Source organism: Hemitrygon akajei, chromosome 8 (genome assembly GCF_048418815.1).
Source record: "Hemitrygon akajei chromosome 8, sHemAka1.3, whole genome shotgun sequence".
Taxonomy (NCBI): Eukaryota; Metazoa; Chordata; class Chondrichthyes; order Myliobatiformes; family Dasyatidae; genus Hemitrygon; species Hemitrygon akajei.
The window spans coordinates 113,255,967-113,279,249 of record NC_133131.1 but is presented as its reverse complement, the minus strand read 5'-3'; the positions used below and the strand labels follow the sequence as shown (position 1 = coordinate 113,279,249).

The window sequence follows — 23,283 nt, the reverse complement described above, 5'->3', positions numbered from 1 at the left end:
TAATTGCATGAAATATTTCTAATTACTCATTGGAGATATGACAGAGTGGATAAGAAGCTCTTTTCTACTTGGGGAAGCAGGGAATTCTTCTCATGCCAAGCTGCATCTCTGGAAGCCATGCCCTTAGAACACAAATACAAGTAGTGTATTTGGATTTCAAGAAGGCAATGGATAAGGTGACCAATAAGATGTTACTGCACAAGATGAGAGTTGTGACTTTAAAGATAACATAACAACATTGACAGAGAATGGACCAACTAGCAGAAAACAATGATAAAAATGAGAATGTCTGCATTTGCTAGACATCCAAGGCAACACCCACAAAATGCTGGAGGAACTCAGCAGGTCAGGTGGCATCTAGGGAAAAGAATAAACGGTTGACGTTTTGGACTGAGACCCTTCTGGATAACTTTCAGGTTGGCAAGTTCTAATTGGTGGAATGCAACAGTGCTGAATGCTGGAACCTTAAGTAATTACAATCCATATTAATGACAGATAAAAAAAATTGAATGTATTGCACTTTTTGATGATACAAAAATTTGAAAAACTAATTGTGAGGAAGGAACAATGTGTTTGCAAAGGGATTAAAAAATAGACTATTTAAGCAAATGAGCAGTCATTTGGTAAGTGAAGTACAGTTTGGTTATGTGAAATTCCCTAATTTGGTAAAAACTTAGTCATAAGTAACAAAGACCACAAAACCACCAGATCACTGTGAAAACCCATATATGGTTCAGTTAATCACAAACAAGGGAAACTCTGCAGATGCTGGAAATCTAAGCAACACACACAAAAGCTGGAGGAACTCAGCAGGCCAGGCAGCATCTATGGAAAAGAGTACAGTCGAGGTTTCAGGCCAAGACCCTTCATCAGGATGTTCAGTTAATGTTCTTTAGGGGAAGAAATCTGGAATTCTCACCCAATCTGGCCCATTCATAGCCCCAGGCCCATGAATGCAGTTGATTCTCAAATGCCTTCTGAGGTAAACCAGTAGGTTATTCACTTCAAAAGCAATTAGGGATTGACAATAATTGTTGGCCTTTCCAGTGGTACCCACATGCTGAAAATGAATAAATTAAACTGCACTGCTGATAATTTTCTTCAAGGATAACTGAACACAAATTATTGTCTTGAGTTAATTTTGAGATGCTGGAATTAATTTGGCAAAGATGTAATTTCAAAGAACTGAGGTTGGGTGACCTCTGGGTGTGCTGGTTTCTTCCTACATGTCAAAGGCACACGGTGGGTGGGGTATTTCCCCACCATAAGTTGCTCCAAATGTGTAGGTGAATGGTTGATCCTCGGTAAATTGATGGAAAATGTTTTGAGAATAAAATTGGTTAGTTTTGGATTAGTCAAAAAAGGGCCATTTGATGTTGGTTTGGACAACAGAGGTCTGAAGGGCACTTTCCCATAATTTTTGTTGATGACTCTATAAATGAGTTGCAACATATGCTGCTTTAGAATTCACTGCTTTTAATCAGGTGGTCCAGATGACTTCTGCAAACATTTCAAAAAAGAATTACTGTGTATACTGCATTTTAATTGAACTTTCTATCACATGTTAGGAGAAATATTTCAAGCAAGTTCTGTTCCACGTACATCTAGAAATCTGGTACTTAACTGAAGTAGCACAGCTGATGTCAGCCAAATAGTATTGTATAATCCAAGTTGATTTTGGGAATTTGACTGAAGACTAATCAGAAATGATCATAAAATAATGCCGGAGATCAAAGAAGTTCAAAATAAAATTTATGCTCCACAAGTTGCCATGGAGTTCTAACTATCTGCCTATCAAAGTGAAGATAACTATGCTCTTTTTTGTTTACTTTCAGAAAATGCTGAGAATGCTCTGCCAGGGACTGAAGTTGTTCAATATGAGAACAAACTAAACCAGGTGGAAAAGGGCCAGATTATTGAGATCAATGTGAAATGTTGGCTTGTTCTCTTTTCTCAGGTGTTTGACATGCCAAATATTTGCAGAATTTGCAGCTTTGATTTCAGATCTTCAGCACAAACAACTATTTGCTTTTTGCCTGTTTGAATATTGTTGGGATAGCAATTGTTCATTTTGATATTCCAACTCAAGGCAACGGAAATAGCAAGTTTGAAAGTGTAACGTTATCCATTGGCCCAGCTATTCCACCTAGACAAATGTGGCTACCAATCGTTTCAAATATTTACGGGGTGAAATAGGACTATTCTGCACTTTAGAGTTTAAAGCAAAACTATTACACTCGTTGCTTGAAGAACATCCTAATGGCAACAACTGTGTGCATCACCATTGTTTAATAGTTTCCTTGCACTTAGAACCCACAACTCTTGCTTCTGGCATGTTACACTGAGTAAGAAAGAATAAACTTTAGACTTTAAGACATACCTTTAACTTCTTAGCCATTTTTAGGTAATTGCATACACCTGGCCACAATTGGGAAAGAGAGAAATCATGGCATCTTCTGTTCCTAATAACAGATACACAGTTATTTTCATTTGGTGGGCTGAAAGTTCAGCCTGAGCTGTCCCTAATGTTGCTTCATTGACGTGAATGTCCCAATTTTCAGAACTATTAGCATTGCCAGGAAACTCAACTGGGATGGTTGAACGCAGATTACTCCATCTCTCCCCAACTCAGAAAACGTCCACCTCCTATTTGCTAACTCCGCCCACCCAATTCCCTCCCTGTGTTCCTAATCCTATTCCTAACAAAAGGACTTCCCACTACCGATCCCCTTGTGAACTGCTGGTCTCCCTCTCTTTAACGCTCCCCACTATCACATTGCAGATCTCCTGCTCCCAGTCCCTTCACAAACTGCATCATCTGTCATTGAAAAACACCCTTACACTCAGCACCATCCGATTTCATCCCTGAGCAGCAACAATTATTCCTCCAACCTATCCTGTCCTTAAATAACACTGGCTGTTTCTTTTACTACTCCTCCCCAGCAACCTACTGTTTTCACACTTTTGAATAGATCTATCATATGCTCAAATGAATTTTTGATCTCCCAATCTACTTTGTCATGGCCTTTGAACTTTATTTGTTTATCTGTACTGCACTTTCTCTGTAGCTATGCAACTTACATTCTGTGTTCTGTTTTTTCTTTTTATTACTTGATGTACTTGTGTATGGCATAATCTAACTGAATAGCACCCAAAAGAACCTTTTCTCTATATCTCAGTATATGCGATAATAATCAAACCAACCAAACTACCCCCACACAACAATCACAATGACTTAACACATAGAAGAGTACAGCACAAGAACAGGCCCTTTGGCCTACAATGATTGACCGATCCAATTAAATTAGCAATCAAATTGCCATCCTAACTAATCTCCTCTGCCTACACAATGTCCATATCTTTGCATTTTCTTTACATTCATGTGTCTATATAAATGTCTGTCAAAAGTCTCTAATACATCTGCCTCTGCCACTGCTCCAGGCAGCATATTTCAGGTACCCATCAATCTCTGTGGAAAAAAGAACAACTTGCCCACATGTCTCCTTTGAAATTAGCCCCTCTCATCTTAAATGCAGGCTCTCTGCTATTGTACATTTCCACCCTGGGGAAAATGATACTGTATGCCTACTTTATCTATGACTCTCATAATCTTGTAAACCTCTGTTAGATCTCCCCTCATCCTCTACCATTTCAGAGACAACAACCAAGTTTCTCCAACCTCTCATAATAGAACACACCCTCAAATCCAGACAGCATCCTGATAGACCTCTCTTGTACCCTCAGCAAAGCCTTGACATCCTTCCTACAGTGGGATGACTGGAACTGTACGTAATACTGCAGATACAGCCTAACTGGAGTTTTATAAAGCTCCACATAACTTCCTGACTTTTGAACTCAATGCCTCAACTATTAAAGGCAAGAATGCTCTATGCCTGCTTAACATGTGTAGCCACTTTCAGGGAGCTATGAAATTGAACCCCAAGATTCCTCTGCTCAGCAACACTGGTAAGGATCTTGCACTTAACAGTGTACTGCCCCTTTACATTTGACCTTCCAAGGTGTAACACTTCACACTATCTGGGTTAAATTCCATCTGCCATTTTTTTTAACCCTACTTGCCAAGGACTTATCATGGCCCCTCCTGGCTTTCCTCATTCACTTCTTGAGTTCTTTTCTGGCTTCTTTATAATCCTCGATGGCTCTATTTGTTTCAAGCTTCAAAATCTTTACATACTTTTCCTTTAACTTCTTCACTAAATCCATTACCTTTCTTGACATCCAAGGTTCTTTTACTTTGTCATCCTATTCCTTCCCTCTGACTGGAATATACCTGCCCTGTACTTGGCATTTGGGCTTTAAATACCCTTGGCATATCGGATGTGGACTTGCCCAAAATCAGCTGTTCCCAATAACTCTCCTTAGTTCCTGCCTAATACTCTCATAGCTTACCCTGATCCAGTTTAATACTCTCCCACAAGCTCCATACTTATCCTTATCTATAGCTATCTTACAACTTGAGGAGTTGTGGTCATGTTCCCTAACTGCTCACCCACGGAAAGGTTAGTCATTTAGCCAGGCTCTGTACCCAATACCAGATCCAGAACAGACCCTCCTCTAGTTGGACTACCTACATATTGATTTAAGAAGCTCTTCTGGATACACCTAACTAAGTCTGCCCAATCTGAATGTCTTGCATGAAGATGTTTCTAATTTATATTAGGGAAGTCGAAGCTCCCCATAACAATAACTCTGTTGTTTTTAAACCTTCGCTTAATCTACTTGCACATCTGTTCCTCAATGTCTTGGTAGCTATTGGGATGTCTGTAGTACAATCCCATCAGAGTGATTCACCCTTTCTGTTTTTGAGTTCTATTCATTATATCTCCTCAGAGTGTAGCTGTGATATTGTCCCTGATTAGCAGTGCAACTCCTCCCCACTCTTTTAAGTCTTTCTCTATCTTTTCTAAAACATCAAAACCCTGGGACATTAAGCATCCATTCCTATCCCTCTTTCAACCAAGTCTCTATAACTTAGTCATGACTTGGTCAAAAAATGGAGGATTAGGTGCTACATTGACTGTAACACCCATGCACCTGCCTAGTGTGTCGATTACTGTGGCAAGTTCACTACTCTGCCATTCTACCATAATCCAAAAATTTTTTTGCTGGCTTTGCTTCTCTCTGTGATGTTAAGTGGTATCTTGGATAAATCTGTGGAAAGCCGTGCCACTTAATTGGAACAAACAGCCATCACTTCTCCCAGTTTGTGAAATAAAGGGGCTGGAATGAGGATGACAGTGCAAGTGCCAGCACGTATAATGGACTGCCCCTTTGCATGTGAAAAACAAACCGCAAATGTTGGAATTCTAAAATAAGACAGCAAATACGAAGAACACATCACAGGTCAGGCAGCAGCTGTGGGAAGAAAAACAAGAGTTAACATTTCAGGTCGGAGTTCCTTTTTCAGAATGGGTGTCCCAGTGTACAGTTTTCAAACTATTAAAGAAATGTGAGATAGCCACCCACGTAAATATTTAGTGATGCAAGTTGAGCACCGCTTATCCAAAATGTTTGGGGCCGGAAGTGTTTTGGATTTTTTCAGGTTTTAAAATACTTACATCTATATAATGAGATGCCTTGGGGATGGGACCTAAGTCTTAACACATAATCCATTTACATTCCTTACATAGCTTATACATATACCCTAAAGGTAATTTTGTTTAATATTTTTGTACATGAAACAATAATGTGTACATTGAACCATCTGAAAGGTAAGCGATCAATACCTCAGCCACCCAGGTGGACAGTCAGTAGCTGCTTGGCATCACCATCATTCCAGACTCTGAATTTATGTGCTACCAGTAGGCAGTCTTTGTCTTACACTTGTTCATCACACATATAGTATGTAGTGATGTAGCCATTCAGTGTGTTAGATTTTCATCACCGCAAAGTTTAAAATTTGATGCGGTTGATTTTCTTAAATTTCTGCAACCAGCCTGCTGAATATTCAAAATTACCTTCAATTTTCAGTTCATCATGATAGATCTTTGCTTGTTTTATGATCAGTATACAATTAAGCTGCATACAGTATGACCATCTGACACTGACGATTCCTCTCTTTCAATACATGATCAAGATCTTCATTTTTCACTTTATGCAATGTTTTTCATTAACTTCTGCTTATTACATATGTGAGGTCACTTCTTTATCCAGTCTGTAAGTAGAGGCCTGCTTTACGTATTGCCTGGGAACCTTTCCAGCACCTAGTGGAATTTGTCAGCATTCAAAAAATTTGAATTTCAGAGGTTTTCAGATTTTGGAATTTCCAAAAAGGGGTTTCTCGTATAATTACAAAAACGCTATTAGAAACAGTGAAGAGTAAAATTTGCAGCCTTTCACTTTGACCAGTAGGTGGCTTAACATGACAAATATGTTTATTTGTTTTTTCCTTGATGGCAATGTGCTTGATGTAAAAGAACACTTAACATAATTTTTCTATACAATTTTGTGCTGATTTTCAGACACTGAAATGTTGGGCGTGGTTGTTGTTGGGATTGGTATTGCTGGCAGAGTTCGGATCCGTGACCTTCTGAATCCATTGCCTAACAGTCCCATAGAAAATCTTAAACTCGTGGGTTTTGTCTCCAGGTAAGACCTATTGACCAAAATGCCAACCTTTGCTCAAACATAAGACTGTGATATACTTTTTGCTAAATTTGAACGAACTTTTAGTTTTGGTTGCACTCCAGCTGATGCTAAAATTCAGCAATCTGCTGGCACAACGATGACAGGTGAAACACAAAGAAAAACCCACAGCCAGTCTCATCAAAGTTCAAAGTGAATTTATTAACCAGATACATATATGTCACCACATATTACCTTGATACTCGTTTTCTTGTAGACATTCACAGTAGAAATACAATTGAATCAAATTAATCAGTCCAGCCTTTTTGCAGGTTTTAATGAAATCTCTCATTCTTCTAATCCTTGGAGAATACAAGCCTATTCTACTCAATCCTTGCTGCAAGTATGTACTGTGATATTAATTATGGTAAAGACTATCATTCCTCTTGTAATGAAAGCTGATGTACCATATGCATTCCAAATCACCTGCTGCACTTGTATGTTGGCACGAGAGCACCAATAATATCCCGAGTGTTAGCACTGCCTCATCTCTCACCATTTAACAAATACTGTACTTCTTGAGGAGAGTGCAGGCATATCAAACTCTGGTTCCCAGGGTAAATAGGACAGAACTGATGGCTGCTGTTGTGTTTAGGATTCTTGAAAGAGAGAGATGCCTTTTTTAAAAATTGAAGCAATCTTTTTCAAAGGCGGCACAGTGTACTTTGGAACTTCCCTTAGTTTTAGGTGGGCAGGAACCAGCAGTTTCATTCACATTGTGCAACTCTTCTGCCTGGGTATACCCCCAGGCACAAAAGTTTTGCTTTGTTACATGCCCCTATTTTTAAAAGAAAACCTTGTTCAGTATTATCAGAAAATTTTGTCAATTTTTCCCAAGTCATTTATAAACCTTACAAATTAACGTAAATTTGACACTGTACTGTTGAAGTTGGCAACACTTAGTACATTTTTGTGCCGATGCACTCTTCTGGAAATTCGTCTCTTCATATATTCTGAAGATTTTTTTATACATCTCGAGCACTTTTTTTCTCTTTCCTCAAATATCAAAATCATGGCAGAAGAAGCACAAGAAGCTGGAAGGATTTGATGAGGAGAAGTATTCTCAAGTGACGCATACTTGTACAGTAAATACATATGGTAGACAACTTTTTCTTAATTGATTACACTATTATTTCAACACATTTTCTTACAATGTGTCAGTGTCCCTTATGTTTCCTCCCTTTTTATTCAAAATACTTAATGCTTAATAATATATAGGAATACAAAATTATACATTCCTTTGTCTACATTAATTTTTACCTTCGATTTACTATTGATACATTCAATTAAAATGTATCAAAACCACCCATTTTTCCTTCTGAAACAGTGCACCTGTAAGTGCTTCGGAGGCTGTTACACAGGGCACGGCCCATCAGGGTCCACTGGTGACAGGAATTGGACTGTAATCCTCCCCACGGAGCCTTTGTGGTGGCTACATCAAGAATCAGTGTGTAGTCGGCTTCCTCAGATTGTATTTCTTCATTGTGGTACGTGTCAGTTGACAGCATTCACTTCCAGACATCTTACACTGGAGAACCATAAAGTTTTGGACAAACCAAAGTACCTATTTCATGGAGGTGATGATCTGCCAGCAGCATGTGATGTTTATCTCAGAATGCATTAGTGAGAATAGCCCATAGATCAGAGATTCCTTTGTTATACAGCTGCTCGGGCAAACCTCAACAAGGGCACATTCATCCTTTGCCAGACTTTCTTGGCAAATGCACAGAGCACAAAGTAGTGGAAAATTGTCTCATCTACTTTGCAGCCATAACAATGCTAGCATGCATTGGAAGTGAGACTCTGACCATGCAGGAAGGATCTGATCAGAAGGACCTCTGTCACTGCCAGGCAAGCAATGTCTTAGTGCTTTCTGTTCCAATGTTATATTATTCCATGAAAACCATCTGAAGTTTAAATTTATTGTAAATGCTGCCTTTTATCATCATGAGAATGGGACCATAAGACATACATTGGTATAGAATTAGGTCATTCAGCCCACTGAGTCAGCACTGCCATTCGATCATGGCTGATTTATTTTCCCTCTTAACCCCATTCTCCAGCCTTCTCCCATAACATTTGACAATAAGGCCATAAGACGTAGAAGGAGATAGACCTGATGAGGTAACTCAGTTGATCTTTGATAATACAATGATCTGATCGGGTTCAATTGAGTTTGAAGCCAACCAGATCCCCCCTGGGATGCAGTAATTTGTGATGGATTGTTACCGTAATGTTTCAAGCAATTCTAGAATAGCTGATGTTTTAATATGTTCTTCAGCTGCAAGATGAGAGCTCATGAAACTGGAGTAACAGGCTACAAATATAATGAAAAGTAGTGTAATTTTTCTGAATTTGGATATTTGTCTGAAAGTTGGCTTTCACTTTTATTAGTATATTAAAACCTTGTCGCTTGTCTCAAATGGGGTGCCAGACACCAAAAACATCATAAAGATATTTAAGGATGGCACACTGGTGTAGATAGAAGAGCCATTTCTTCACAGTGCCGCAGACACAGGCTCAGTCCTGACCTTGAGTTCATATAGTGTTTACACGTGTTTCCTTTGACTCTGCGGAGTTTTTCCAGATGCTTTGTTTCCCTATTCCTCACAAGATGTACAGGTTGGTTGGTTAATTAGCTGCTGTGAATTGTTCCTAGTATGAGGTGAGTGATAGGACCTGGGGAAAGTTGATCAAAAAGTAGGGAAAATTTAAAAAAAAGAATTAGTGTAGGATTACTCTAAATGGGTGCTAAATGTTGGTGCTGACTCAGTGGGCTGGAGGGCACATTTCTGTGCTGTATCTCTGTAGGACTCTTTGATTCTGTGCTGATTGTGTACTTGGTCTCCTGCTGTGCAGCTACAGGACATTGGTATTACCCACACAGGATACTCAGGCTACTGTGGCCCCTCGGGCAGCACATTCACCCATTCTTTACAACCAACCAACCAATCAATCTGCTCCTTCAGTAGCCCTTGACAATGGCTGAAGTCTAGGGCAAGAGCTTCTCATGGGTGACCACCAAAGACAAAAAGTGAAAGAAAGCAACCGTCCAGCTAAGAGACTAAAGGGACATAGCCCAGAACCTTAAACCACTCATACAAGGCTGTCAAACACGAAAGGCAATTGAGTATGTAACTTTATAGAGAAATGCTATTATTTCTCCTTTATATTATTTGATCTCATAATGCTATAAACAATTCTGCAAGTGCCATTCAGTGTCATCTAAGGCAAAAATGATTGTGTCAAGAGAGATCATGTTAGCAGAGATGTTGCTGGCATTTCTTCCTATCATAGAAAAGATAAGAAAGGCTGCTAATGCTGTGCTTTTGATGCCAATGTGCTGAACTCATCCAAGACACTTTCTGCAAAACTGTACTGAAAAACCTTATTGAAATTCATTCCATGAATCATTTCAAACCTTTTGAAAGTAATGATAAAATGAAGCCTATCAGTTAGAAATGCTGTAGGTGCTCAAATGGGAGTGAATTAACGACTAGACTAAATGTAGATTCCAGTTTGGGCATCATTCTGCAGAGGAAATTAAAGCTGTGGGGGCTGGAGCTCAAAAGTGCTGATTTCAATTCAGTTATTTGAGATAATGTTTTGACTCTGAATCATTTAATTGCGACTTTGCTATGGTTATGAAGTCAAATTGTCCAAACAAGAGTGTCTTGGACCTCCAGGTGGTCCACAGCAGGGGTGATTGATAAGTTTGTGGCCTAAGGTAGAAGGAGATGAGTTATACAGCTCTTGTTACATGCACATACAGTCAACTCTTTGAGTAAAAATGTAGAAAGTTTGAAGTTAATAACTCATCTCCTTCTCCCTTAGGCCACAAACTTATCAATCACCCCGATGAGTTATTAACTTCAATCTTTCTGCATAATCACTCAAAGAGTTGAATTGCATGTGCATGTAACAAGAGCTGTATAACTCATCTCCTTCTACCTTAGGCCACAAACTTATCAATCGCCCCTGCTGTGGCAACTTTCTGGAGGTCCAAGATCCATATGCTCCACGACTGCCGGACTAAGTGTGTAAATGTAGGAGGGGACTATGTTGAAAAATAACTGTGCTAGGTTTTCTAAAATTGACTCCTTCGACCTTAAGCCATGAACTTATCAATCACCCCTCGTATTTCTCATTGGTATAAGCATTGCTTGCATAGTTGAATTTTTTTTCAAGCCCTTCCCTTAAAGCAGTCCTGGTGGAATTGTTGTTTATGATTTCTGTTGATCCTAGCAAGACGTTTTAAACTTCAGTTTTGGAATGATGTCTGCCTCAATATGTGACATAAAAAGAGAAAAGCCTGTGCCAGTTTGTGAACATCCATAAAATATTTAAACTGTCCCAGGAGACCTGAGAGGTTTTTAGCAGTACTCGAAGATATTTTCCTAACCACCTCTGGTATTTGGTAATACGAAGTTCTATACAAAAATAAGCTCATCTTCCTCCAGAAGGAATTCAGTGAATAAGTATTAATCTCCTTGTTTTTAGGAATCATGGATAACATGCTTCCACTTCAGTCTGTGTGTTCTAATTACCTGGGTGGAATGGGTAGACACTGCCCCATGTAGGGTATGTGTTGCTTGAAGGAGTGTGAGAGTGGAATATTTGGAACAGTGCATGCTCCTGCAATTGTTTGTGAAAGGTTCCCCGTGCTCCCATTTGAGATTCTCCAAGGCTCAGTGCCTTCAGGATGCTTTCTCTCCACATTGAGATTTAATTGAGTCAGTGAGGGTATTTCATTTTATTTTCCAAGGAAAGTTATTTGGAAAGCTTTGCTCTCCTGTAGGAAATTTCCTGTTGCTTTGGAACTCAGACGTTGTCTCAGAATCTAGTGATACATTGGTAGATAATGGTGCCTACCCAAGGAACCTGTTGAGTATGATCAGAGCCTTGATGCTCTGGAGGAGGATACTAGAGTTGGGTGGAGTAGCCCAATAGCTGATGCTGTTGCCTGGTAGCTCCAGTGATTCGGGTTCAGTCCTGACCCATAGAGTTTGTATGTTCTCCCAGGGGACTCAGGTTTTCCCTGACATCCCAAAAACATCCAGATTAGTAGCGTAATTAGCTGCTGTAAATGACCCCTTATGTAGGTGGGATGTGGGAGAATTGTGTAATGGGAGCTGAGAAGAGGTTTTTAGGAAGTCAGTGGGAAAGTTAGATAGAGCATAGCCCTTTTCAATGCTGTGACAAAGTACGGTTTCCTTAGTTTGCTGATTTGGACATTCAGGTGTGTACACACACAGGTGAGAAAGTTGCAGAGTGATGCGGGCCAGTTGCAGACAAGTGGGACCAACTTGCATCGACACGTTAATTACCATGGACAAGTTGGGCTGAAGGACCTGTTTCCATGCTCAGTGATGGGAAGGATGCTTTTCATTGTGGTATTGACCGTACTTTCCCACTGCTTTGCCTGCTCTAGCTTTTCTACATTTCCAGGAGGATGAGGATCACTGCTACTCATTTGGTGTTGGGTTTGACATCTTGATCTCTTTGCCTCAGTCAGTGATGCTGACTGAAAGTTATGGTGAAATTCATCACCAATACCTGCATTTGTAAAGAGGTAGCTCCTGAGAAAAAGAAGGCAGCCCATTTCTGTATATTTCACAGTGAACGTCCTGCCATGTGCATCTGTATTATTGGAAGTGAATTTATTGCTGTGTTTCTTCCTTCAACCTTGCAGGCGGACATTAGGCAACATAGAGCACCTGAATCAGATCACCTTGGATGAAGCCCTTGGCAGTGATGAAGTACAGGCTGCCATCATCAGTGTGGAGAATGAGGTCCATGAAGAGTATGTCAGGTACTAAAAGGAAGACGGCTCTCAAACTTGTCGATCATGAGTTAGACAGGAATCCACTGTAATACTCCCTTGATTAAGGCAACAGAAGATTCTGCAGTTTATCTAGTTTATCCAAAAACTATAATAGCTCTCAATTATCCTCACCTTCAAATATTTATTCAGTCTTCCATTCATTAACACATAGTGATTTCACTTTCATCATCTTCTACATTGAGTGATTAATTCATCAAAATTTATGGCACGGAAAACCATACATTCCATTAAGTCTATGCCAACTGGAAGAATACTATCTATTTTAATTCGTTGTCCAGCTTTTGTTTTGTAACGACATCAAGTGCTCATCCAAGCATTTTGTACAATGAGATATACATTTCACCACCCACCAGCTGATTTTTGCTGTGTCTTAATTTCCCTCTCATTCTTCAGTTTATTACAGGTTATAGCTATTTAGGTAACAGAAATTCTTTGTTACAAAATTCACAAAGCACTACACAAAAATATGAGGTTCAGAATAAAATTCTTAGAGAATTTATGTGAAAGGAAGTAAATAGACAAACAGACAGACATACTTTATTGATCCCGAGGGAAATTGGGTTTCGTTACAGTTGCACCAACCAAGAATAGTGTAGAAATATAGCAATATAAAACCATAAATAATTAAATAATAATAAGTAAATTATGCCAAGTGGAAATAAATCCAGGACCAACCTATTGGCACAGGGTGTTTGACACTCCGAGGGAGGAGTTGTAAAGTTTGATGGCCACAGGTAGGAATGACTTCCTATGATGCTCAGTGTTACATCTCGGTGGAATGAGTCTCTGGCTGAATGTACTCCTGTGCCTAACCAGTACATTATTGAGTGGATGGGAGACATTGTCCAAGATGGCATGCAACTTGGACAGCATCCTCTTTTCAGACACCACCGTCAGAGAGTCCAGTTCCACCCCCACAACATCACTGGCCTTACGAATGAATTTGTTGATTCTGTTGGTGTCTGCTACCCTCAGCCTGCTGCCCCAGCACACAACGGCAAACACGATAGCACTGGCCACCACAGACTCGTAGAACATCCTCAGCTTTGTCCAGCAGATGTTAAAGGACCTCAGTCTCCTCAGGAAGTAGAGACTGAAGAGTAGAAATAAATAAACACTGTTTATTCTTTTTCCACTTGCATTTCTTGATGGACATGCAGATGACTGGATTGTCTTGTCAGAACGCTAGCCACCCACAACCCAGAGATTGCCTGTACTTTAGATCTATAACCAAAAGATGGAATGCTGGAGGCATTCAGCATGTCTGGTAGTATCAGTGGGGAGAGAAACAGAGATAGTGTTTCAGCAGAACTGGAAAAGTATGTTTTAGTTGCAGAGAGGATGGGGAAAATGGAAAGAAAAATCTGCAAGAGTCCTGGAAGGTGTACTTCTCGTCTATATTCACCAAGGGGAAGAATATGGAAGGCCATGAGTTCAGGAAGAGGCATATGGATAACCCTGGGGTAGGTCAGTATTGTGTAGGAGGAGTTGTTAAATGTCTTGGGGTGTATAGAGGCTGATCAATCTCAGGAAGAAATAGTTGGGGGTCTGATGGAGATTTTTACATCTTTGTTAGCCATAGATTACATGCCAGAAAACTGAGGATAGCTAATGCTGTTCCTGTATTATAGAAGGGTAATAGGGATAATTCAGGAAATGACAGGCCAGTGGACCTTATATCAGTGGTGAGGAAATGACTGGAGAAAATTCAGAGGGACAGGGTTTATGTTTATTTGGAAAGGGGGTATCTGATTAGGAACAATCAGCATAACAATCAGACTTCTGCAAGAGATATCTTATTACTGAGATATTTGTAGAGGTAACTAAGAAGATTGATGAAGGCAGGGTAGTAGAAGTTTTCATGTAGGCCTAAGGCTGCAGGTTTCCAATGTGAACCAATGTTTACCAATCTGCTATTTCTTTGTGGATTGTAAATCATTGTACGACTATATGACATTGGGGTAGAATTAGGCCGATCGAATCTGCTCTATCATGGCTGATTTATTATCCCTCTCAACCCCATTTTCCAGTCTTCTCCCTGTAACCTTTGACACCCTTACTAATCAAGAGCCTACCAACCTCCACTTTAAATAAATCCAGCCATCTGTGGCAATGAATTCCGCAGATTCACCACCCTCGGCCTGAAGAAATTCCTCCTCATCTCTCTTCTAAAGGGACGTTCTCCTATTCTAAGGCAACGCCCTCTGGTATTAGACTCCCCCTCCCCCCCCCCCACTACTGCAGGAAGCATCCTCTCCATGTCCACTCTATCTAGGCCTTTCAATACTCGATAGGTTTCAATGAGATCCCCTCCCCATTCTTCTGAACTCTAGCGAGTACCTGCCCAAAGCCATCAAACGCACCTCATACACTAATCATTTCATTTTTAGCCTCCTCTGGACCCTCTCCAATGTTAGCACATCCTTTCTTAGACACGGGGCCCAAGATTGCTCACAATACTCCCAAGTGCAGTTTGACCAATGCCTTATAAAACCTCAGCTTAACCTTCCTGCATTTATATTCTGGTCCTCTCAAAATGAACGCTAACATTGCATTTGCCTAATTACCACTGACTCAGACTGCAAGTTAACCTTTAGGGAATAGTACATGAGAACCCCCCCCCCCCCCCAAGTCCCTTTGCTCCTCTGATTTCTTAATTTTCTCCGTTTAGAAAATAGTCTACACCTTTATTTCTTCTACTAGAGTGCATGACCATACAATTCTCGACACTATTTTCTACTTTTTTGATCATTCTCCTCATCTGTCTGTCCTTCCGCATAAACTCTGCTTCGTGAACAGTACCTACCCCTCCAGCTATATTCATATCATCTGCAAACTTAGCCACAAAGCCATCAATTCCATCACCCAAATCATTAACATATAACATGAAAAGAAGCAGTCCCAATACTGACCCCTTCGGAACACTATTAGGCACCGACAGCCAACCAGAAAAGGCCCCCTTTACTCCCACTCTTTGCCTTCTGTCAGTTAGCCAACCTTCTATCTCTGCTGGTACCTTTCCTGCAATGCCATGTGCTGTTAGCAGTCTCGTGTGTGGCACCTTTTCAAAGGTCTTCTGAAAATCCAAGTAAACAACATCCACTGACTCTTTTGTCTATCCTGCCTGTTACTTCTTCAAAGAATTTAAAATAGAAGGAAACCTTGCTGACTTTGGCTTATGTTATCGTGTGCCTCCAAGTACCACAAAACTTCAACTTTAATATTGGACTCCAACATCTTCCCAACCACTGAAGTCAGACTAACTGGCCTATAATTTCCTGTCTTTTGTCTTCCTCCCGTCTTAAAGAGTGGAGTGACATTTGCAGTTTTTCAGTCTTCAGGAACCAGTACAGAATCTAGTGATTTTTGAAAGATCACCACCAATGCCTCCACAATCTCTTCAGCTACCTCTTTCAGAACCCTGGGGTTTCGTCGGTCTGGTCCAGGTGACTTCTCTACCTTCAGACCTTTCAGTGTCCCAAGCACTTTCTCCTTAGTAATAGTAATCACACTCACTTCTACCTCCTGACATTCTCGAATTTCTGACATACTGCTGGTGTCTACCCCAGTGAAGATTGATGCAAAAGACTTATTGAGTTTGTCCGCCAATTCTTTTGTCCTCATTACTAACTCTCCAGTGTTATTTTTCAGCAGTCTGAAATCCACTCTCACCTCTCTTTTATACTGTATATATCTGAAAAATCCTTCAGAATCCTCTTTTTATTATATTGGCTAGCTTATCTTCATACTTCATCCTTTATTGCTTTTATAATTGTCTTCTGTTGGTTTTTAAAAGCTTACCAATCCTCTAGTTTCCCACTAATATTTGCTATATTGTATGCCTTCTTTTACTGTTACGAACCCCGTAACTGGGTATCTTACCAGCAAGGATAGGAGTATCCGTTGAAGTCTGATGATACTATTTTTAACAGTATTTATTAGTAAAAATACACAAAAATAATATCAGTGCAAATATACAGATAATATACATCATCAATACTAAACCTAAAAGTGCGGGTATAATAATCATCAATAAGAAATAAGCTCTATCGTTGTCTAGGGGATAATGAATTGTCCGATGGAAATATAAAGTTCAGTTCAGTTCATACAGGCTGCAGTCGTTGTTGATCACTGTGTTGCAATTGTTGGAGAGAGAGAGAGAGAGAGAGAGAGAGAGAGAAAAACTTGCCGACTTTCCTTTTACGATCTTGATCCGTATCCGACCTTTAGCTAGACCGTTCCGTGGAGGACTGGTCACCCAGGCAAGGGTGGACACACACACAAGCCCCCACCGGTCTCGTAGCGTCTCTCCTGGTGCGACTGAGGGGTGTTCCCCAGACCCTACTTTTATCCCCACTCACGGGGTCTCAGATGTTAATCAGGCTGGGATGATGCAACACATCAACCAGACCACTCTGGTTGCCCCCTGAGGGGTTTCAATGAATAGAACAGTACTCAATACACAATTCCTCCTTCAAGAGACAATAGCAGTAATCTCTCTCTTTGTCAATAGGAGACATTCCACCTTTGTGTATTCCGGCGTTGTCTCTCTCATTACTGACATGCTGTGTATCTCTCTCATTTCCTGGGTATCAGACCTGAAATAATAGCGATTTTCCGATTCTCAAAAGGGGGGGGGGGGCATTGGCAATGCTGTACCCTTCTGCCCATCAGAGTTGCTCCTCATTCGTAACACCCCCATCCTTCTAAGGATTTTTACCACTGGGAAAAATTAACTAATACAGAGTCTTATAGAATTTCAGAATCTAACACAATACAAAAGTTTTTTCACTACAGAGTAATACAGTTATACATTCAATTCAGCATCTAAACATTTAGCGATTACATTGTCACTTCCTTTAATATCTTAATATCTTGTACCTAATAAAATTCCTGTAGCATCAGACTCCAATTTAATAACCACCTATTTTTATTCCTTTTCTTCAGCAAAACAAAAGAGTTGTGATCTTAGCTTACGTGTATATTACAAAAGTTTATGCAAATACTAATCTTTATTTTACTTTCAAACTTAACAGTCAATCTTCCATGGTGTTGTCTTTATTTTTACATGCTTTGTCGAAATCCCTTAAAACCAGATTCTGTTATTTAAAGTGGCATTTTTCAACCTTCGCCCCTTTTCCAGTTAACTCTCACGTGGTTAGCTTGCTCACCAGTGTGGAATAGGCTTTTGCATGCTCCTTTCATAGGAGTTATTTTATCAACAATGTTTTCCAAACTTAGCCCATCTTCTGAACTTCCACACAATTCTTTATTTTTAAGCAAGTCATTAGTTTTATCTTCAGGACCCTTCATTCCATTAGTTTTCAGTTTAATATCTGCAAGTGATCCCTCTTTGTCCAAACAACATTTCAAATTATGCCTCTGCACAGCACACCCTTGAATAACATTAGCGTGTGGGGTACCTTTACATTCCAAATCAACCTGTAATTGATTCGCAGGTACCTTGTTAACAAGCCATTGTTCCTTCATCCTGGTTACTGCTTCTGACACCAATCCAGACTTTAAATTTTCTTTAGTCAATTTAGGAACTACACTTTTCCCTTCTCCTTCAATAATAATATCCACATCACCACCTTTTATCTCCTCACTAACTTTGAACACACCTTCGAACACAAACAACTGGGAATTCTCACTTCCCACTAGTACCAAGGTTAACCCTTTCTTCACTGAACCAAGTCCATCTGACCCACAAGGACTGCATTCCTTTTTAACTGAATCAGATACCTCAGACTTTTCCTGAGTTTCATTACTAGGTTCAGTACCACGTGCATCCACATCTTGAACACACTCAAACGGGACATCTGCCTCTTCCAGGCTTTCAATACCTGTCCCCTTTTCAAATTCTAAGTTCCCTGATCCTCCCAGTTACTCTCTGGGCAACTCCCTTCCGGAGTAAACTCTGTGGGCTGAAACAACTCCATCTGCCAACCCAGCAGACTCCTTCAAGGTAATGGCATCCTTTTCATCTAGGACTGCCCTTATTTCATTATCAGGAACACATTTAAATTCTTCAACTTCTTCAAACAGTTCTGTCAAGCCAGACAGATCATCCATGTCCAACCCTGGACCTTCTAACAGCCTTATCTGTTTCTCATTTTTACTCCCGTGCCTCTATAAATTTCCTCCTGGCTAAGGGTAGGTCTACCTCCTCTCCTTTACTCTCTTTCACCTCCCTATTCTCCGTTTTACCACCCTCTAACCCCTCTTGGTACAGGGTCGGTAAAAATGTCTCAACCAAATTGATACTGGACTGATTTAAACTGGTCTCTTTCTCAGCTGCCTTTCTCGACATGCTGCGAGTGATCGCGCATGCGGGATAGATCTTGGAATCTAGGGGCGGGACCTCAGCACTTACAGGCTGGCTCGTCAGCTTCATTGCTGACCAAACCTCACCACCAGCTAAATCGTTACCAAGAAGGACATCCACGCCTTCTCTCGGGAATTCTGATCGCACCCCTATTTCAACTGGTCCAGATACCAGATCACAATTTATAATGATCCTATGCAAAGGTACAGCTTCTGTCCCTTTTCCTATGCCTCTCAAAACTACCTCTCCCATCTCAGAACCAAAATTTAGTACCTTACTGAGAATCAATGACTGCTCAGCTCCAGTATCTTTCCAGATCCGCACTGGAACTGGTGTTTCTCCCTCTTTCACAGACGCGATCCCTTCTGAAATAAATTTCTCACGCCCCTCTCGTATTCTATCTACCTGGGCCTTTCTCGTCGATTTGCTGATTGACACAATACACCCTGTAGGGACTGCTGCGTTCCCTTTTCCTGTCTCCTTCCTCGGAGCAAAGCACTTAGATGCAATATGACCCACCTTTCCACAATTAAAACAGGTCAAGCCAGGAACCCTCCTGCCATCTTGCCTTTCTTCCTCCTTACTTTTACCACTAGCTCCCGGCTGAATTTCTGCCTCAGCCGGCGGGCTTTCTCTACCATCCCTACGGTCTTTCTGGTAACTCTTAGTCGAGGAAAACTTTGTCTTGTGGGTTAGGGCATATTCATCTGCGAACCTGGCAAATTCTGATATGGACTTATTCGGCTTCTCGTTCAAATACATCCGGATATCATCCGAAACACAACCTTTAAATTCCTCAATCAGAATTAACTCCCTGAAACGCCGAAAATCCTCTTCCACCCTTTCTGCCGCACACCAGCGATGCAAGAGCACACCCTTCTCATAGGCAAACTCTGCATACGTCTGATTCCACACTTGCTTTAAATCTCTGAACTTTTGTCTATAGGCCTCAGGTACCAATTCGTAGGCCCAAAGAATGGCCTGCTTTACTTCCTCGTAATTCTCATACTCCTCGTCCTCCACAGACAACGCCGCATATGCTCATTGTGCCTTCCCTTTTAACACACTTTGTAACAACGCCACCCACTGATCTCTGGGCCACTTCTGACTCACTGCCACCTTTTCAAAATGCAAGAAATAACTATCAACATCCATCTCCTCGAACGGAGGTACTAACCTAAACTCCCTACTAACATTAAACCTCTCCTCTCGGTCTGCCCCTTGAGCTCTTCGCTCTTGCCTTAACTTCTCCGTGTCCAACTCATGCTGCCTCTGTTTCTCCTTCTCCCTCTGGTTTTCAGCTCTTTCCTTCTCCTTTTCAGCTGCTTCCAGCTCTTTTAACCTCATTTCATGCTCCCTCATTGACGACTTCACCTCTGTGAGATTTAGTCCTTTCGCAATATTTACAAGTCCGACTTTGTGTCATCATCTAGCGCCTCCGGAGTCAGTTTTTTTGTAAATTCGTCTACGTCCATCTTTGCTGGTTTCCCGTCTGGTTATCCGCGCAACCAGATAAAAGTCTGGACTTAAAAGCCCGATTCCCTGGCCCTCCAATTTGGTATCAAATCTCGAGACGAGGCCCTAAGTTGTTACGAACCCCGTAACTGGGGTTACGAACCCCGTAACATGCTGTGTATCTCTCTCATTTCCTGGGTATCAGACCCAAAATAATAGCGATTTTGCAATTCTCAAAAAGGGGGGCAGAATCGCGGGCATTGGCAATTCTGTACCCTTCTGCCCATCAGAGTTGCTCCTCATTCGTAAGATTACTTTTACTCTCTGTCAGCCACAGTTGCTTCATCATCCCTTTAGAATACATCTTCTTTAGAATGTATCTATCCTGCATCTTCCGAATTGCTCCCAGAAACTCCAGCCAATGTTGCTCTGCAGTTATCCCTGCTAGTGTTCCTTTCCAATCAACTTTGGCCTGCTCCTCCCTCATGCCTCTGTAGTTCCCCGTACTCCACTGTACCCACCCCAGACATTATCTCTTCTCCCCTTTGCTGTTAGGCAGAAGATACAAAATCCTGCAAGCATGTACCTCCAGGCTTAAGGATAGCTTCTAACCCACTATTATATGATTATTAAATGGTTCCTTAGTACAATAAGATGGACTCTGGACCTCACAATATAACTTGCATGACTTTGCATTTTATTGTCTTTTTTTGTCCGCTTTCTCTCGAACTCTTACACTTTATTCTCATTTTGTTACTGTATTACCTTGTCCTTCTTGGGTGCACTGTGTAACAATTTGATCTGTATGTATTGTATTCGAGACAACTGTTTCATGGTATTCCATTACATGTGACAGTAAAAAACCAATTCCAATCTCTTAGGTGCCTCACTGTGGCAACATAGGTTGGGTAGTGAAAAAGGCATATGGCGTGCTGGCCTTCATTGGTCAAGGCATGGAATATGCAAGTCGTTTAGTGTTGCAACTTTTCATAACACCAGTAAGGTCATACGTGGAGTATTATGTGCAGATCTCACACTACAAGTAGGATGTGGTTATAACACCATAGTCATATAGGAGCAGAATTAGGCCATTTGGCCCATCAAGTCTGCTCCACCATTTCATCATGGCTGATCCATTTCCCTCTCAACCCATCTCCTTCCTTCTCCTCATAACCTTTCACACACTGACCCAAGAACCTATCAAACTCTGTCTTAAATACAGTCAATGACCTGGCCTCCACAGCCACCTGTGGCAACAAATTCCACAGATTCACCACCCTTTGGCTAGAGAAATTCCTCCTCATCTCCATTCTGCATAGATGTCCCTCTGTTCTGAAGCTGTGCCCTCTGGTCCTGGACCAGAAAAAAACAGAGAAAGTCCTCTCCACATCCATTCTATCTAGGCCTTTCAATATTGAATAGGTTTCAATGAGATCCCCCACCTCATTCTTCTAAATTCCAGCGAGCAGCTGGAATCAAAGCTATCAATCGTTCCTCAAACTATAAGCCTTTCATTCCCAGAATCATTCTCGAGAAACTCCCCTGAACCCTCTCCAATGTCAGCACATCCTTTCTTAAACAAGGGGCCCAAAAATGCTCACAATACACCAAGTGAGGCCTCACCAGTGTCTTCAAAAGTATCAGCATTACATCCTTGCTTTTATATTCTAGTCCTCGCAGAATGAATGCTAACATTGCATTTGCCTTCCTCTCCACTGACTCAACCTGCAAATTAACCCTTAGGGAATCCTGTATGAGGACTCCCAAGTCCCTTTACACCTCAGAGTTTTGAATTTTCTCTTTTAGAAAATACGCTATGCTTTTATTCTTTCTATGAAAGTACATGAGTATTCACTTCTGTACCGTGTATTCCATTTGCCATTTCCTTGCCCATTCTTCTAATATGTCCAAATCCTTTTGCAGCCTCCCTGCTTCCTCAACACTACCTATTCCTCCACCTATCTTGGTAGTTACCTTATCTATTTCAGATTCCCAAGAACCTTCTCACTAGTAATGGCAATTTCACTTACTTCTAACCTCTGACACTCTCGCACTTCCAGCTTACTGCTAGTGTCTTCCACAGTGAAGACTGATGCAAAATACTTATTCAGTTCATCTGCCATTTCCTTGTTCACCATTACTTCCTATCCAGCTCATTTTCCAATGGTCCAATATCTACTCTCGCCTCACTTTTCTTCTCTCTCTCTCTCTCTCTCTCTCTCATATATGTTATTAAAAGCTTCCAATCCTCTAATTTCCCACTAATTTTTGCTGTATTGTATGCCCTTTCATTTGCTCTTATGGTCGCTTTGACTTCCCTTGTCAGCCCCGATTGTGTCATCCTGCCTTTAGAACACTATCCATCCTGCACTTTCTGAATTGTTCTCAGAAACTCCAACCATTGCTGCTCTGCCGACATCCCTGCTAGTGTCTCCTTCCAATCAACATCGGCTGGATCCTCTCTCGTGTCTCTGTAATTCACTTCACTCCACTGTAATATTAATACATCTGACTTTAGCTTCTCCCTCTCAAAAGTCACACTGCAATTTATCATATTGTGATAACTTTCTCCTAAGGGTTCCTTTATCTTAACCTCCCTAATCAAATCCAGTTCATTACACAACCCCCCAATCCAGAATAGCTGATTTCCTAGTGGGCTCAACCACAAGCTGCTCTAAAAAGTCATCTTGTAAGCATTCTACAAATTGCCTCTCATCAACCTGATTTTCCCAATCTACCTGCATATTGATATCCCCCATGTCTATCGTAATATTGCCCTTTTTACATGCCTTTTCTATGTCCCATTGTAATTTGTACTCCACATCCTGGCTAGATTCAGAGTCCTGTTTATAAATCCCTTAAGGATTGCAGTTTCTTAACTCTATCCACACCTTCTGATCCTATGTCAGAAGGATTTTATTTCATTTTTTTTTTACCAACAAAGCGACACCACCCCCTCTGCCTACCTGCCTGTCCTTTTGATAAAATGTGTGTCCTTGGATGTTAAGCT

The 23,283-nt window shown here is 40.9% G+C and overlaps 1 protein-coding gene across 2 annotated transcripts in view; it reads left to right on the top strand.

Moving 5' to 3' along the window:
• Positions 1-23,283, top strand: part of blvra (biliverdin reductase A) — a 50,985-nt gene that overhangs the window by 12,654 nt on the left and 15,048 nt on the right. For both annotated transcript variants that reach the window (XM_073054397.1, XM_073054398.1), the window contains 2 exons: positions 6,483-6,609; positions 12,338-12,457. In XM_073054397.1, coding sequence (XP_072910498.1) covers positions 6,491-6,609; positions 12,338-12,457 — 239 coding nt within the window. In that variant the 5' untranslated portion in view covers positions 6,483-6,490. The remainder of the gene's footprint in view (positions 1-6,482; positions 6,610-12,337; positions 12,458-23,283) is intronic.